General features: G+C 41.4%; 1 protein-coding gene across 4 annotated transcripts in view; it reads right to left on the reverse strand.

Annotated features, from left to right (window-relative positions):
* Positions 1–14,313, reverse strand: part of KNTC1 (kinetochore associated 1) — an 85,206-nt gene that overhangs the window by 16,359 nt on the left and 54,534 nt on the right. For all 4 annotated transcript variants that reach the window (XM_060269573.1, XM_060269574.1, XM_060269572.1 and 1 more), the window contains 11 exons: positions 14,007–14,111; positions 13,017–13,145; positions 12,425–12,541; positions 11,654–11,763; positions 10,078–10,285; positions 9,302–9,391; positions 8,782–8,953; positions 6,095–6,153; positions 2,994–3,210; positions 1,103–1,176; positions 87–297 (listed from right to left, as the gene is read on the reverse strand). In XM_060269573.1, coding sequence (XP_060125556.1) covers positions 87–297; positions 1,103–1,176; positions 2,994–3,210; positions 6,095–6,153; positions 8,782–8,953; positions 9,302–9,391; positions 10,078–10,285; positions 11,654–11,763; positions 12,425–12,541; positions 13,017–13,145; positions 14,007–14,111 — 1,492 coding nt within the window. The remainder of the gene's footprint in view (positions 1–86; positions 298–1,102; positions 1,177–2,993; positions 3,211–6,094; positions 6,154–8,781; positions 8,954–9,301; positions 9,392–10,077; positions 10,286–11,653; positions 11,764–12,424; positions 12,542–13,016; positions 13,146–14,006; positions 14,112–14,313) is intronic.

The following is a 14,313-nucleotide window of genomic DNA, read 5'->3' on the forward strand; positions in this document are numbered from 1 at the left end:
CTTGTTTGGTCCGCAGGAGCATTGCTTTTATAAGGGTCCCAGGAAAATGCGGGCTCTCACAGAAGGCAAGAGAGGTGTGACCTAACCTGGGTAATTTCTGCCAGATGGATTCTGAAATCTTTCAGATATGCTGCTGTGCTGATAAAGCAAAACAACCAGATTTGCAGGTTTTCCAATGAGCTTCTGATGGCTCTCAAAGTGCAGCTTGTGCTCTGCAAGGACAGCCTCAGTAGCAGATCTCTGGTGTTGCATCTGCAGCTTCTTCAGGTGCACTCGGGCCTTTTCACGAGAGTCATCCTTTATCGGAAGACAGAACATTTTATTTACAAACAGAGCTAACAAGCTGCATCAACAAACAAATGGAAAAACGAAAACAATAAGCTACGGTATGTTCTTCTCTTCCTGAATTCCCTGAATGCTGCAGAGGCAAGAAGGCACAACCCCACTTCCCTGCTTCTCTTCTCCTGAAACTTTCTCCATCTCTCTTTCCCCCCCACATACCTTTTTCCTTTGTATCCCATCTGCAGGTGGGGGCTGCTCTGTGGGGTTCTTTCTAAATGTTCTGTTTTAATATCATTTTTATTAAAGATTTTCATTAATTATAACACTTAAAAAATGGTTGTACACCACATAGCTTTATGTGCTTTGCAAGGGAGAAAAAACCAACCAACCAAACCCAAAAGCTAGCATACTGTCTGCCATGAAAGCAGAGTTTCTGTGAAGAGACACATGCAGGCTCTGCTGGAAGACAGACTGTCCGTCTCTGCAAAGTCAGTGTGAACAAGGCAACTCAGGGTCAGTAATGAAGGGAAGGGTTTGTGCCCTGTGGCACCAATACCCACCAGCACCGTGCTTGACTTCTGACCATAGGAACAAATGGGGAGAGAAAGTAAAGTTCACTCCCTGCCTCCAATGATCCCAACCACTTAGAATCAAGCCTCCTCTTATCTGCATAGCCACAGCCCCTGGTTCTGTCTCCTGGTCTCACCAGTGGAGGAGAATCTGAGAAATGGTATGTTATTTTACTTATACACACACATCTGTGTAATTCAAACTTGTTCTCTAAATATTGATAACAGGCGTGTGGTGCAAGAGTTAATACCGTCACATTTGTATTCTTCAGCCACGTTTCAGCTAAACTGCAACAGAATTTCAAAGTCTGGGCCTTGGGGGATCCTGAAGGGGAGGGAAAAAAGAAAAAAAATAAGGCATTAAAGCACTCTCTCATTCACTTTCCCCTTCCTCCCTGCTTAGATCTCTAAACTGTTTGAGCTGGCATTCATCAGCAAAAGTCTGGTTGCAATCATAGAATCATAGAATCATAGAGTTGGAAGAGACCACAAGGGCCATCCAGTCCAACCCCCTGCCAAGCAGGAAACACCATCAAAGCATTCCTGACAGATGGCTGTCAAGCCTCTGCTTAAAGACCTCCAAAGAAGGAGACTCCACCACACTCCTTGGCAGCAAATTCCACTGCCGAACAGCTCTTACTGTCAGGAAGTTCTTCCTAATGTTTAGGTGGAATTTTCTTTCTTGTAGTTTGAATCCGTTGCTCCGTGTCCGCTTCTCTGGAGCAGCAGAAAACAACCTTTCTCCCTCCTCTATATGACATCCTTTTATATATTTGAACATGGTTATCATATCACCCCTTAACCTTAATGACAAAGCTTAACTCTGGAATGTGGAAAGTAACAAGGGATCATGAGATAAATGAGTCACTCAAGAGGCCTGGCCTGCTCCACCATATTCCTGTATAAAACCTGTTCTCTGTCCACTAGTGCAAAGGCTTTTGCTCAAGTGGATGGGTGAGTTTTAATGCTGTGAATCCATTGCAACAGTTGTACAGCAAATTGTGGAGTGAGTTGTGCAACAAAATTCAGTAGGCACAAAAGATTTTTCCAGTGGAAAACAGTTTACAGTGGTACCTCGGGTTACAGACGCTTTGGGTTACAAACTCCACTAACCAAGAAGTGGTTGCTCCAGGTTAAGAACTTTGCCCCAGGATAAGAACGGAAATCGCGCGCAAACGGCACAGCGGCAGCAGGAGGCCCCATTAGCAAAAGCACGCTTCAGGTTAAGAACCATTTCAGATTAAGAACGGACCTCTGGAACAAATTAAGTTCTTAACCCAAGGTACCACTGTACCACTAAGTAACAGATTGCATACAACCCTTAGCAACCAATGGAGCCTCCCGCCCCCCCCCCACAGTTCGAAAAGAGCAAGGACTGGAGCTATGCAAGCGTGTCATGAACTTCCAGGGAACAATATTCACTTCAGAAGGGCAAACAGGTGGGGTTTGGAGAGGCTGGAGTGTAGGAATCACCCCAGTCTGCCAGTGCATAAATAATCAACAGGCTGCCTTAAAGAAAATACAGAGTGCATTTCACATTCTAAATAAATCAGAACTAGAAGGCATATTGGGAAGTGGCATATCTGAGAGGAAGACCATCTCCTTTGCACGTAGAAGGTCCCAGTTTCAATCCCCAGCATCTTCTTGCAGAGCAAAACAGCCTCATCTGCCTGGGATCCTGGAGAACTGCTGTCAGAGTAGACAATGCTAGGCTAGACAACTAATATGGTCCAGAATAAGGCAGCTTCCTATATCCATATGGGCATCAATTCAAGTACAGTGGTACCTCTGGTTACGAACTTAATTCGTTCCGGAGGTCCGTTCTTAACCTGAAACCATTCTTAACCTTAGGTAACACTTTAGCTAATGGGGCCTCCCACTGCCGCCAGTGTGCAAGTTCTGTTCTCATCCTGGGGCAAAGTTCTTAACCCAAGGTACTCTGAATTTAAGCCAGGATCTGTCCATGCCCCCTTTCTCAATTACCATTAGATCACCCCTCACAGTGGGAGGGGTGAAAATGCTAACAGGTATTACTTCTGGGTTAGCGGAGTCTGTAACCTGAAGTGTTTGTAACCCGAGGTACCACTGTAACTGATGTGCAAAATACCCTTTTAAAACGACTACAGTATACTCCCCGCTAACCTGCTGGAAGTTCTTGCAAGATCTTGTAGGCGAGCGCTGTAGCCCATTCTGGATTAGCTATAGACAGCAAGTAAGACTGAATGGTCTGCATGGTCTTGGCAATTTCCTTGTTGGATGTCAGCAAATATCCACTTCTTGCCAGTTCCAGCATTTTCGGCTTCAGTTGTTCTTGGAACAGGTGGTTAGCTGCGGATGTGTAGAGCGTATCCAGTGAAACCTTGGAAAAAAAGAGCACAAAAACTGACAGGGCAGTGTGAGATCTTTCTCCCAACAAACCTAAGGGTATTACAAGTCGGATGTGCAACAAAATGTGATGTTAGAGGAGCACTACACAACCATTAGTTGCGTATAGGGGAACATAGATCTTGTATACGTAATAAAGTAATGGAAGCTCCTCTAACATCACATTTCATTCAAATGAAACATAGTGATTCTGATTTTTTGTTTTTTGCAATTTGGCAGTACACACTAAGGAAGTACCATAAACAGGATATTCAAAAAGGACTAAGACAACAGGAAACAAAATTGATTTTTATGTTCAAGACATTAGTCCTTGGGGACTAAATTCGAATCTTGATCTTTCAGTATTCATTTAAATCTATACACCAATAGCACAATAGGTTTTGGTTTATATCACCAGTGAATGTATATATACTTATACTAAAACTTTAAGGGAGAATTTTCTGAAGAAAGAAATTTAACGTTGTAGCTTAAGCAAAGACGAGATGTAACATATGAATTGTAAGTATTGTTTTTTGTACTTGTTCAATTAGAAATTCTGTTCAAATATTAATAAGGTTTGGTTTATATCCCCAGTGTATGTGTACAAATATATCAAAACCTTGACAGAGAATTTATTGAAGAAGCCCGAAACACTTCATGGGCAAAACAGGTGACGAACGCTGGCACCCTGTCTAACTCTTGTGCGCAATACCGTTGACACGTCGTTTGATCAACTTTACCTTCGTTGATATCTACAGGAGCCTGGCTTAAGGAATTCTAAAGACTGAAATTTCCTTTTGGACAAAATTTGTATGCGTTGCCTGTTTGTGGCTTCTGTAACAGTTTTTGTACATTTTTCTCTCTGTTTTTGGATCATTAACATTAGATTTAGAACGTGGAATAGTGTGGTATCTTTTTGTGTGCCGTCTTTGTGCTGCTTATTTCATATTGGTCTATTACGAGAATTGGCAGCACAGGTTCATTTTCTTTGGCCATCAACAGGCACATATTTCTGGTTCACATCTTTCAACCACAAGCTTAATGCCATTCCAGTCTTGACTAAGGCCTTGTCACACACCTGGTTCATCGCTGCCACAGCCCTGTGCATTTCCTTCTCTCAGATCTTGATGGCACAGATGCCATCAAGTCATATTTGCATGCCAAGTCATATTAACTGCAGGCAGACATGCCATCCTTCAAGCAGTCCAGCACACCCACTTTCTCTTCCAGTGTGGGCTACATCTCTGCTGTTTCCCATCCATTGCCTTATGTTTGGGGACCATGCTCTCAGATTGAACCTCTGCTTACTCTCCAAGCACCTTCTCCATGCTCACTGACCATCTGCAATTGCTCTCCATCTACCTCCACTTGCTCTTACCACCTCCCCATTGCTCTCTGTGCTCTCACTCGGCCCACTCTCTGTCTGACCACACTCAAACACTCTCCTAGGGTGAATGCAATGGCTGATAGGCTTGCCAATAATTTTTCCAGCTCTTCCGCCCCCTTTTGACATTTTTCTTCTGTTTCCCCCCTATTTTTCCACTCTTTTCTATTTGTTTGTTTGTTTTTCAGCCATGCATGTAAGATTCCAATTGTGTTAAGTAAATTGAGTGTAAATTGCACGCTTTGGCTTCCAAGTGGTTTATGGCTTAGTGCACTAATACTAAACACCTTGAATTGGGGAGATGATGTGAAAAAAGGATCTTCTAGATGGTTTGTTTCTCAACCTTTTTTGGGCAAAGGCACACTTGTTTCATGAAAAAAATCACGAGGCACACCACCATTAGAAAATGTTAAAAAAATTAACTCTGTTCCTATATTGACTATATATAAAGTAATTCTCCCACGGCACACCAGGCAACATCTCGCGGCACACCAAGGGCTAGCGCTATGTTTAAGTACCCAAACTTTAGGTGGAGTACTAAGCTCTACGAACATTTGGAAGATTTCATTATAAATTTTCGGAATATCACTGTGGGAATTAGTGGTCTTTAAGTTGGATAATACTTGTTTTCTCAGGTTGGCTGTAAGTTTTTGCCCCACTGCTGCACTCATTTCCTGGGACCATTTTAATTGGGTCATTTGTTTGTATTGAGAAGGTTCTATGATATTGTACTTGGTTATTTTGGTTTCATCCTTTAAGTTAATAGACAACGATAATGGCTGATGGTCGCTTTCAGTACGCATTCCAATTTTGAGGTCCATGATCGAATTTATAATATTATAAGGGACAAGAATATAATCGATGACACTGCATCCTCGGGGGGAGAAGTATGTAAACTCCCCGTTTCTATCACCTTTTGTTGAACCGTTCACAATCTGCAAATTAAAGTTGTTACACAATTCAAGTAGGTGTAAGCCTTCGTTGTTTACAACCCTATCTCTGGAGAATCGTCCTATTTTCAGGGCATGTGCGATATCATTGTCAGTATTCCAATTTAGTTTGCTACATAGTTGTTCATTGTTGGTTCCCACTCTGGCATTATATATTTTCCACCTCACACTCTCTCACCATTTGGTCATATTCTAATGTAGCCAAGGAATAAAACTCAGACCATACCGATGAAGGCGCTGGCTTGAGTGTCTGGGGATACCGTTGGTTTAGACCCCATCTGAAAGGCATCCCTGAATGCACTTGCCACACTCTCCTGTGGTGAAGGAGTAAGTCTGCCCCCAGCAACTGGTGTTTAGAGGTAAATTGCCACTATACTTGGAGGGTCCATTTACCTATTTTAATAGCTGCTGATATGCCTGCCTTTCACGATTTTACCTAATCTGCTTTTAGAAAGATGCCCCCTAAGTTTGTGTTGTGCTCATCTCATCTTGCAACAAGCTAATTCCACAAGTTAAAACAAGATCAAAAGTATGCTCATCATTACCTTCAAGAGTTTGGAGATCAAGAGAATCTTTGGGAAAGATTCCTCACTCAGCTCTGGATCTACAAAAAGAAAAGCCATAAATGATTTCTCAAATGCTATCAGAATACAGAAAATGGCTCCTGTCATGAATTTTGAGAAGGTTTGAGAAGCAGACTCAAGGATATTCAATTAACAGGATGATTCCTCTTCCCACTGACTCAGACAGGCAGCGCTCTTTCACACGATTCATCTCCCCAACTAGGGGGAGAAGTCATCTTGCCCTCCAGATCAACTGGCAGAGCTAAGGATGACCCCTCAACACCATTTTTATGGCACAGCACCAGAGCCATGCCAATTATTCAAAAAAGTACGCCAAAAGGGACATGAAATAATATGGTAAGTATACAATGAAACCACACAGCACTTGTATAGTACCATGAACCACTCAATAGGAAAACAACAAACGGATTTGTATATCCATCACCCACCTGTACTCCCTTCAGAAAAAACATTTCGATGAGATGCAGAAAACCAAGAAAGTGGTGGAGCAAATGCCCGATAGTCCACCCCGCAAACTGAAATTCACAGTAAGAACCAATTTTTGTTTTTGCAGGAGTGGTTTGGAGGACACTCAATTTTGTCAGACTGTAACAGAGCAGTACTTTCAGGCCTACTTAAATTCTTTATATCTACTTAAATTCTGACTATCTTTTGAAGCACTTTCTTCCCCAATGCCACATCAAAGGATGAGGAAAGGCTGCTGAGGACACCCCTCTGAGTGAGTGAGTGAGTGAGTGAGTGAGTGAGTGAGAACCCTTGGGGGAACTTTCCGCAGTGTCCCATGGGCTTGCCAGTGCAGTGCTTTTCCCCCTAGAAAAATAGGTGCTGGTACTCACCATTAAGTTGTTACAGTAAATGCCACATTTTTAAAAAAAACCCAAAAAGTGCCGGTACTGCATACCCCCTGGGGGGAAAGCACGGGGTGGGGAGACAGAACACATCAAAGGACCCTGCCTATCTGAGTCAGTGGGAGGAGTAATCCTCTCAATCAAGTGTCCTGTCGTCCACACCTGCAAATGTACCTTTACCATCAGCCTAAGAATGAGCAGCTGCAGGGAGCTTTCTGCCCTGCCAGAAAGAACACTTGCAAACATATCGTGTGCAGTTCTGCATGCCTCACCTTTAAAAAGTAGAACTGGAAAATTGTAGAATTGGAAACAGTTCAGAAAACAGCAACCAAAATTATCAAGGGGATGGAGCAACTCTCCTATAAGGAAAGGTTGCAGCATTGGGGACCTTATAGTTTACAGAAAAGGAGAATAAGTAGCATGATAGGTTATAAAAAGTACCATATTTTTTGGACCATAACACGCACTTTCCTCCTCCTAAAACGGAAGGGGGAAAGTCGCTGCGTGTTATGGAGCACAAATGCCAGAGCCAGAGCCCCACGCCAGAGCCAGAAACAGAGCCCTGCAAAGAGGCAGAGCCCGTGCGAAGAGTGAGAACCAGAGCCCCCGCAAGAGCCAGAGCCGCGCACAGCGGGAAACCGGCTCTCGGGCTGTCTCCGTGACAGCGAGCGAGGTGAGAGGAGAGACGGAAGGGAGCCCCTTCCGCCCCTCCTCCCAGCTTCTATTCTTCCTTCCTTCCCCCCTCTTACTTTCTCTCTCTCTTTCTCTCACCCCTTCCTTCCCTCATTTCTTCCCTCCTTCCTTCTCTCTCTCTTCCTCTCTCTCTCTCTTTTTTCACCCCTTCCTTCCTTGTCTCTCTTTCTCTCTCATACCCCTTCCTTCCCTCCCTCCTTCTTCCAACTTGAATAAAATATTGGGGGAGGCAGGTAAGCCCCATCTCACATACCATATCAGCCTCCCCCCCCCCCGCCTCCACCACATTCATTGAGAAGCGGGGGCAGCCGAGGGATGCTACTAGCTCTTCCCCGCCAACCCCCGCTGCCTCCTTCGCTCCCCCTCCAGTGCCCCCCTCCCAGCCTTTTAGAGGAGGAAAACCAGAAAAAAATGTTTTCCTGGTTTTCCTCCTCAAAAAACTAGGTGCATGTTATGGTCCGAAAAATATGGCGTGCATGTCACAGAGAAAGTGGATAAAGAAAAGTTCCCCCCCCCTCTCATAACACTAGAACTTGTGAATGTTCAAGTGAAGCTTTGAAGATTCAGGACTTTTCCATGCAGTGCATAGTTAAACTATGAAACTTGCTCCCACAGGAGGCAATGAGGACCACCACCATGAGGGCTTGAAAAAAAGACTAGACAAATTCATGTTGGGTAAGGCTATCCATGCTCCTAGCCAGGATGGCCCTGCTCTGCCTCCACACTTGGACACAGTAATGCTTCTGAATACCAGTTACTAGAAATTATAAGGAGGGAGAGTGCTCTCGTGCTTGGGTCCTGTTTGTGGGTTTGCCACAGTGAGAACAGGATGTTGGACTGGATGGACCAGTGACCTGATCCAGGAGGCTCTTACATTCCATGAACAGAGTGCTTGAGTTTACTTCTCCCTGCCCCACATGCCTTCCTACTCCCTTTTCCTCTTGTAAGACTGTAAGGCTGAAGGCAAGCTACTTTTAAGTTAATGATTGTTGCCAGTTATTCTGGGAGCTTTTTTCACCTGAGGAAAGCAGGGAAAACACTTTACATGCACCTCTCTTCATTGAAGGTTTAAAAAGTGGTGTTTTATTGTTGTTTTTGCAAACTTACAAATGATTTTCCAGAAACACTGCAATGTTCTAAAGAAGATCAAGTGGAAAGGCAGCCTGGCTTGAGCAGCTGGTGATAAAGGAATAGCCTGTTCAAAAGCATACTGATGTTCCAGATCTCCAGGAGTGGAAGTTCTTTTATAGGATTTCAGGTGTTTTATGAGCTTCAGGGCCTAGAGGGACAAAGACACAAGGCTCATTCCAGAGCTGGCTTTTAAAAGATAAATATACACACTCTGGAATAAGATTCAGGCAGGGCGACTGAACAAATGGCATTACTTACGTAACAAATTATTTAAGAATAATGCCTGTAAAGTATATACTTTTCAAATGGACTAGCAGTACTACTTGTTTCTGGTAACAAGTAGTACTTGAAACTTCTAGGTGATTCCAGAGGTTCTCTTCAAAAATGATTATATATGCAGCAATGGGTTAGAATAATCCATAGTTCATCAAACAGATCCCCCATTTAAAAGCCAGATTGCAATTCTGTAATTAATTGGCTCAGTTCATTATCTTACCTGATTCAGAGAGATGCCTGCTGCTTCCATACCAGCCTTTTCTATGATTATCAGAAGACTTTCAATCTTTTCATAGTCATATGGATCGAGCTGTTCCAGGGATTAGAAGCAAACACAGAATAAACCAAAATGAATTGATAAATCCCAAAAGATAAAGCTCATAAAAACAAATACACGTCAGGCTGCTGAGGACAGAAACAAAGCTCAGCCTTTGGTCATGCTCCCTCCACTCAGTGACTTTGCTGTCACAAACATGAATGCCCCTTGCCCTTCCCCTGCTGACCTTAATCATGGATAGTGATAACCAGGTTCTCTCATAATCAGGGTTTGCTAACCAGATTCAAACCCTGGTTCAGATGGAACAAAGTTAAATAACTAACCATTCCAAGGTCAAATTCACATGCAGCTATTAAGTGCATGCAATGATCACACACAGTGGGACAGCAAATTGTGCACAATTGGAGACTGTAATGTTGGGCATCTATCTTCTGTAATGAAGTAGTAAATAAAAGTTAGTTGCTCTGGAGGTACTAGTGGGCTGTCATAATCTAGTTAAGAGCAGGTTGGTCTGTGGGTGACCTCGTCTTAAAAGTGCTGGGGCTGAAACTAGATAAGAGTTTCGGCCTCTTCCTTCTAATTAGTATGAAAAATTATTTGCATAAAAACCTGTTAGGCTTAATCAGTTCATCCTTCTAATTAATACTGCCCTATTCCATAAAATGGAATAGAAATTGTGGAATTTAGGTTTGGGGGATAAACAAGCCTATACGTTTTACCTTGTGCAACATTACACTGAGGCTTGTAACCAAGTCGGTAGTGCTTTTCAGAAGAGGGATTATTTCTGCAGCTCTGGCCACTACCAATGCATGAGTCTGCTTCCCAGAATGACCCCCCAAATACCCTTCAGCATGACTCATGCTAGCATTCTGGAGGTGTGTTTCAATGCAAAGCTGCAAAGCTGAATCAGTATCCAACTGGAAAGTGCTGAAAAGAAAAGAAAAAAGCACATGGAAGTAGAGGGATACAACATCAAAAAATATGTATCTTTATTCATAAAACCAATGATTCAGTCAGTGAGTATGTTCTGAATATGATAAGAGTTGTGAATATTTATCTGAGGGCCTCTCCAAACATCTTTTCTATTGTACATTCATGGATTTGGTATCCGAGCAGTTGTACACAATTATATTTATTCAGTATTAAAAAGTGAATTTCACTTATATAAATTATTAAGTTAGAAATATCAGCTTACATAAATCAAATTAACTACACCCAAAATTAATAAATTAAATCTTATCTTTCAGTGCAATGCATACAGAACAAAGAAATGTTCCATTGACTAAAAAATATACTTCTGGGAAGTTATAATAGTAAAAATTTCATTTTATCAAAGGTATATTTAATATGGAGAAATGGCACAGTCCAAATTTAGCATTTTCAAAAATTACTAATCTATTTTTACTTTAATCATGTTTATGGTGAAGTATCCAAACTGAAAGAGAAACTCAGGTGATATCAGATCATCATACAGCTCATGGTTAAAAGGCTACATCTAATTTGTAAGCAGCATTACAGCAATTCCAGAGAAAAGGATATGATAGTAATGAAGTTCCATTTTCAATACTTTTTGCGCCTACAAAAGTTTCAGGGTGGGCCTATTGCTTCATTTACAATCACTGCAATCACTGCATGACCTGTAACTTCCTGCTGAAATCCTGTCAATTGTTTTTACAACAAATCATTTTTTTAAATTTGGGGGGGGGGGGTGTTGTGCTACTTTTGTTGTGCTAAAGTGCAAAAGTGGCCCCTCCAAATTACAATAATACAGTAACACTGAAGAAGCTTTGCAGAGAAGACAATAACATGGAAGGATGTGTGGACAGTCCAATATAAATCCAGCACTAATGAACATACACATGAGCGTAAGAATAGCCCAGATGGATCAGGAGAGTGATTCATCTAGTCCAGCATTCTGTTCTTACTGTGGTCAGCCAGATGCCTGGGGGAAGGGAAATCTGAGGGCCCTCTCTCCTTCTGTGGTTTCCAGGAACTGGTATTCAGAGGGCATGACTGCCTTTGACCGTGGCCAGGAGTCACTGATAATCTTAGCTACCATGATTGCACTAATGATGTGTTACAGAACACATCTCTAAAAACCAGTTCAGAGGGGCTATTAGGCAGACATTTTATTTATTTTATTTCATAAAATTTATATACCACTTGATTGTAAAACACACACACACATACCTCAGAGCAGTTTACAAAAAGATATTTCTAAATTATTTTAATCCAACAAATGTTTATGGAATAAAATGGTGTTTTTATAGCAAGAAAGATATTTAGCTTTCTTACCTGCAGTACTTTAGTATGAGATCTGTATCCACATTTGGATGCTGTACCAAAGTTCTTAGAAGCTCTTTCTTCCTTACTGAGGGCATTCTAAATAAATCCTGGAAAGAGATCTATAAACAAAATGCCAAATTTAAGAAAATGGAAGTGGTGGAAACACCATTGCCTGATGAAGAACAGAATGTCTCTCCCCCCTCAAAGTTATTCCTCTGGAGCAGCTCCTTCTCCACTACTTATTTCTTTTGGCACAAAGAATTGATCAAAGCTTCCTTGTCTGGAGCGGAATACTGTTATGGACATTCCCTTAGGCAGAGGGAGTATGGTTTTTAAATAAATGCTTAGTAATCAGGTGGGTTTTAGCCAAATTTATCACCTGGAAGCGGGAGCTCCGTTCTAAGCGGCCCTCTCTCTCCAATTTAAAATTATATCAGCAGCAAATGCTGCAACTCATTTACTCTGGAGCATGTACAAGGACTTAAGCAAAACAACTCTAGAGTAAGTGTACTGAAGGGTAAAGTAAATGTTCGTACATGTTTCTGGCTTCTGTGCAGCAGTGGGTGGTCCAGTCACTCATTTTACTCACGTCATGAGCAGATTACAAAAAATCACCAAACTTCAACAGAAAATGTGCAGCAGCAAGGTTTGGAGGAATATTTATCATCATATATACAGTATGTGCAAATATTATCTGGTCAAAGAGCCAATTTAAGAATCAGCTCCCAGGAAATGTAAATAAACCATTTGATCCAAATTCAAATGCTAAAAAGCACTCACACCAAGTTTGCCAAGCTGAATACCCCATTCGGCATCAGTGATTAATTCTTCAAATGCTTGTTTCTCGTTTGTCTCATCATAGTGACTGGCTAGCTGCACTCCAACAAGACCAACTGCCTGTTTGTGAGGGAAAGAAATTGTAATGAAGAAAAACACAAGTGGACTTGCAATCATTCACAAACCCTTCGGGTATTTTTAAAAAGGAGCCTCCTCATGCTTTTGTATCTTATTGCTTATTCTATCATTCAATTAGACTTTTCTCATATTATATTGGTTTTTATTTTTCCTTAAGTATCAATTCAATGCATAAAAACAAAAAGGGAAAAAAAACATATCTCTGCAACAGATCACATCAATCTGTAGTGCAGTATCATATGCTGCAAGAGTAGGTTAAGTCTTCCTACCACTGAACAATTGGGGGAGACATAAGTTCCTTCCAGTGTTATGACACCAGCCTTTGGATCACCAATAGAGCACACAAAGTCCACTAAACTATGGCATGACCATTAGGTTCTCACAGTGGTCAACCATACAATTATGGGAAGCCCAGAAACAAGGCATAACTAACTGAAAAATGTTTTTAACAACTTACCAGAATCTTGCTGTAATTCTGTGACGTGTTATTTATGACGTCCCAGAGCTTTTTAAATACATCATCTTTGGACAACAAAGTGCAGTAACCCAGTGCAAGGTTGTGGTCTATCAGGTGGCTGTTGAAAACCTTTGGAAGTAAAAATACTTTAAAGTAAGCTCTTTTTAAATATAGTCTGCCTTAATTTAAATTTTCTATAAATCAGGAAAGGATATGGCACTTGGCAAACAAAGGGCACCATCCCCCAAGAAAGTTCTCCTGCACAAGCATCAACAAATGAATGGGAACTGCAAAAGAGCTAAGGAGAGGGAATCAGATGCTCTGCAAAGCCATTTCCTCCTCACAAAATTATTTCCTGTAGCACAAATGGATGAACTTTTGCCTATTAATGACTAAAATGAGGTATATTCCATTGAAATATTTAAAAAGGTTACGCACAATTTTTTTGTATGCCATTTTACCATTTCATAAAATTGTATTAACAATTCTATATATATTTCGTATCAAATTTGGACACAACACCACATTCCACATTGGGGAGTGTTCTTAGCAACATAGGGTATACAAATGTCACACCTGCGCAAGGTAAAAGCCCCTTTTTGGGACCTCAAAACTCAGCCAGCAGACCCTGCCGGGTATGCTGGGAAAATAACCTACAGGAGAGGTAGCAAAACATTGTCCTCTAGCGGCGTCTATACTGTTACTGCAGCTAAAAAAAGCTTCCTTGTGTGTTTGATGACCCTATATTATGTTGTATATATGTGACTCTAAAGCTTGGGTTCAATTTTACATCTGCTTACAGTGACTTCAAAAATGGTCAAAAACCTGATAAATGAAAAAAAATTAAAATCATTTGTGCATGAGGTTTTTTTTATCTCTTTGAAAGTAAAATTTTATCTAATCTTTGATGAAAGCTAATCAAATTATGATACAGGGAAATGAGGTTGTAAAAAAAAAGTCATCACCCTACTCCGTATGTTACATGCTCACCTTGTGCAATAAGGCCATAACAATGCTTTTAATTAGTGATGTAGATCTTTGAATCATTGTTAAGAAGAATGTTCTGGCATCATCCAGTGTCTTCTGGTCATACAGCTGATGGACAAAGAATAATATACTGGAACAATTTTGTTGCTATGAAAACATGTGCCATATACATTACAGGCATCACAAATATGGAGGTCCATGGTGAGAAACCGGAGTCTGCATTGCTTACCCTGGCTTTTAATCTTGAACAATGCAATGATACTACACAGCAAAAACTACAGATGTTGTTGGACTACATCTTCCATTGTCC

Source organism: Zootoca vivipara, chromosome 17 (genome assembly GCF_963506605.1).
Source record: "Zootoca vivipara chromosome 17, rZooViv1.1, whole genome shotgun sequence".
Taxonomy (NCBI): domain Eukaryota; kingdom Metazoa; phylum Chordata; class Lepidosauria; order Squamata; family Lacertidae; genus Zootoca; species Zootoca vivipara.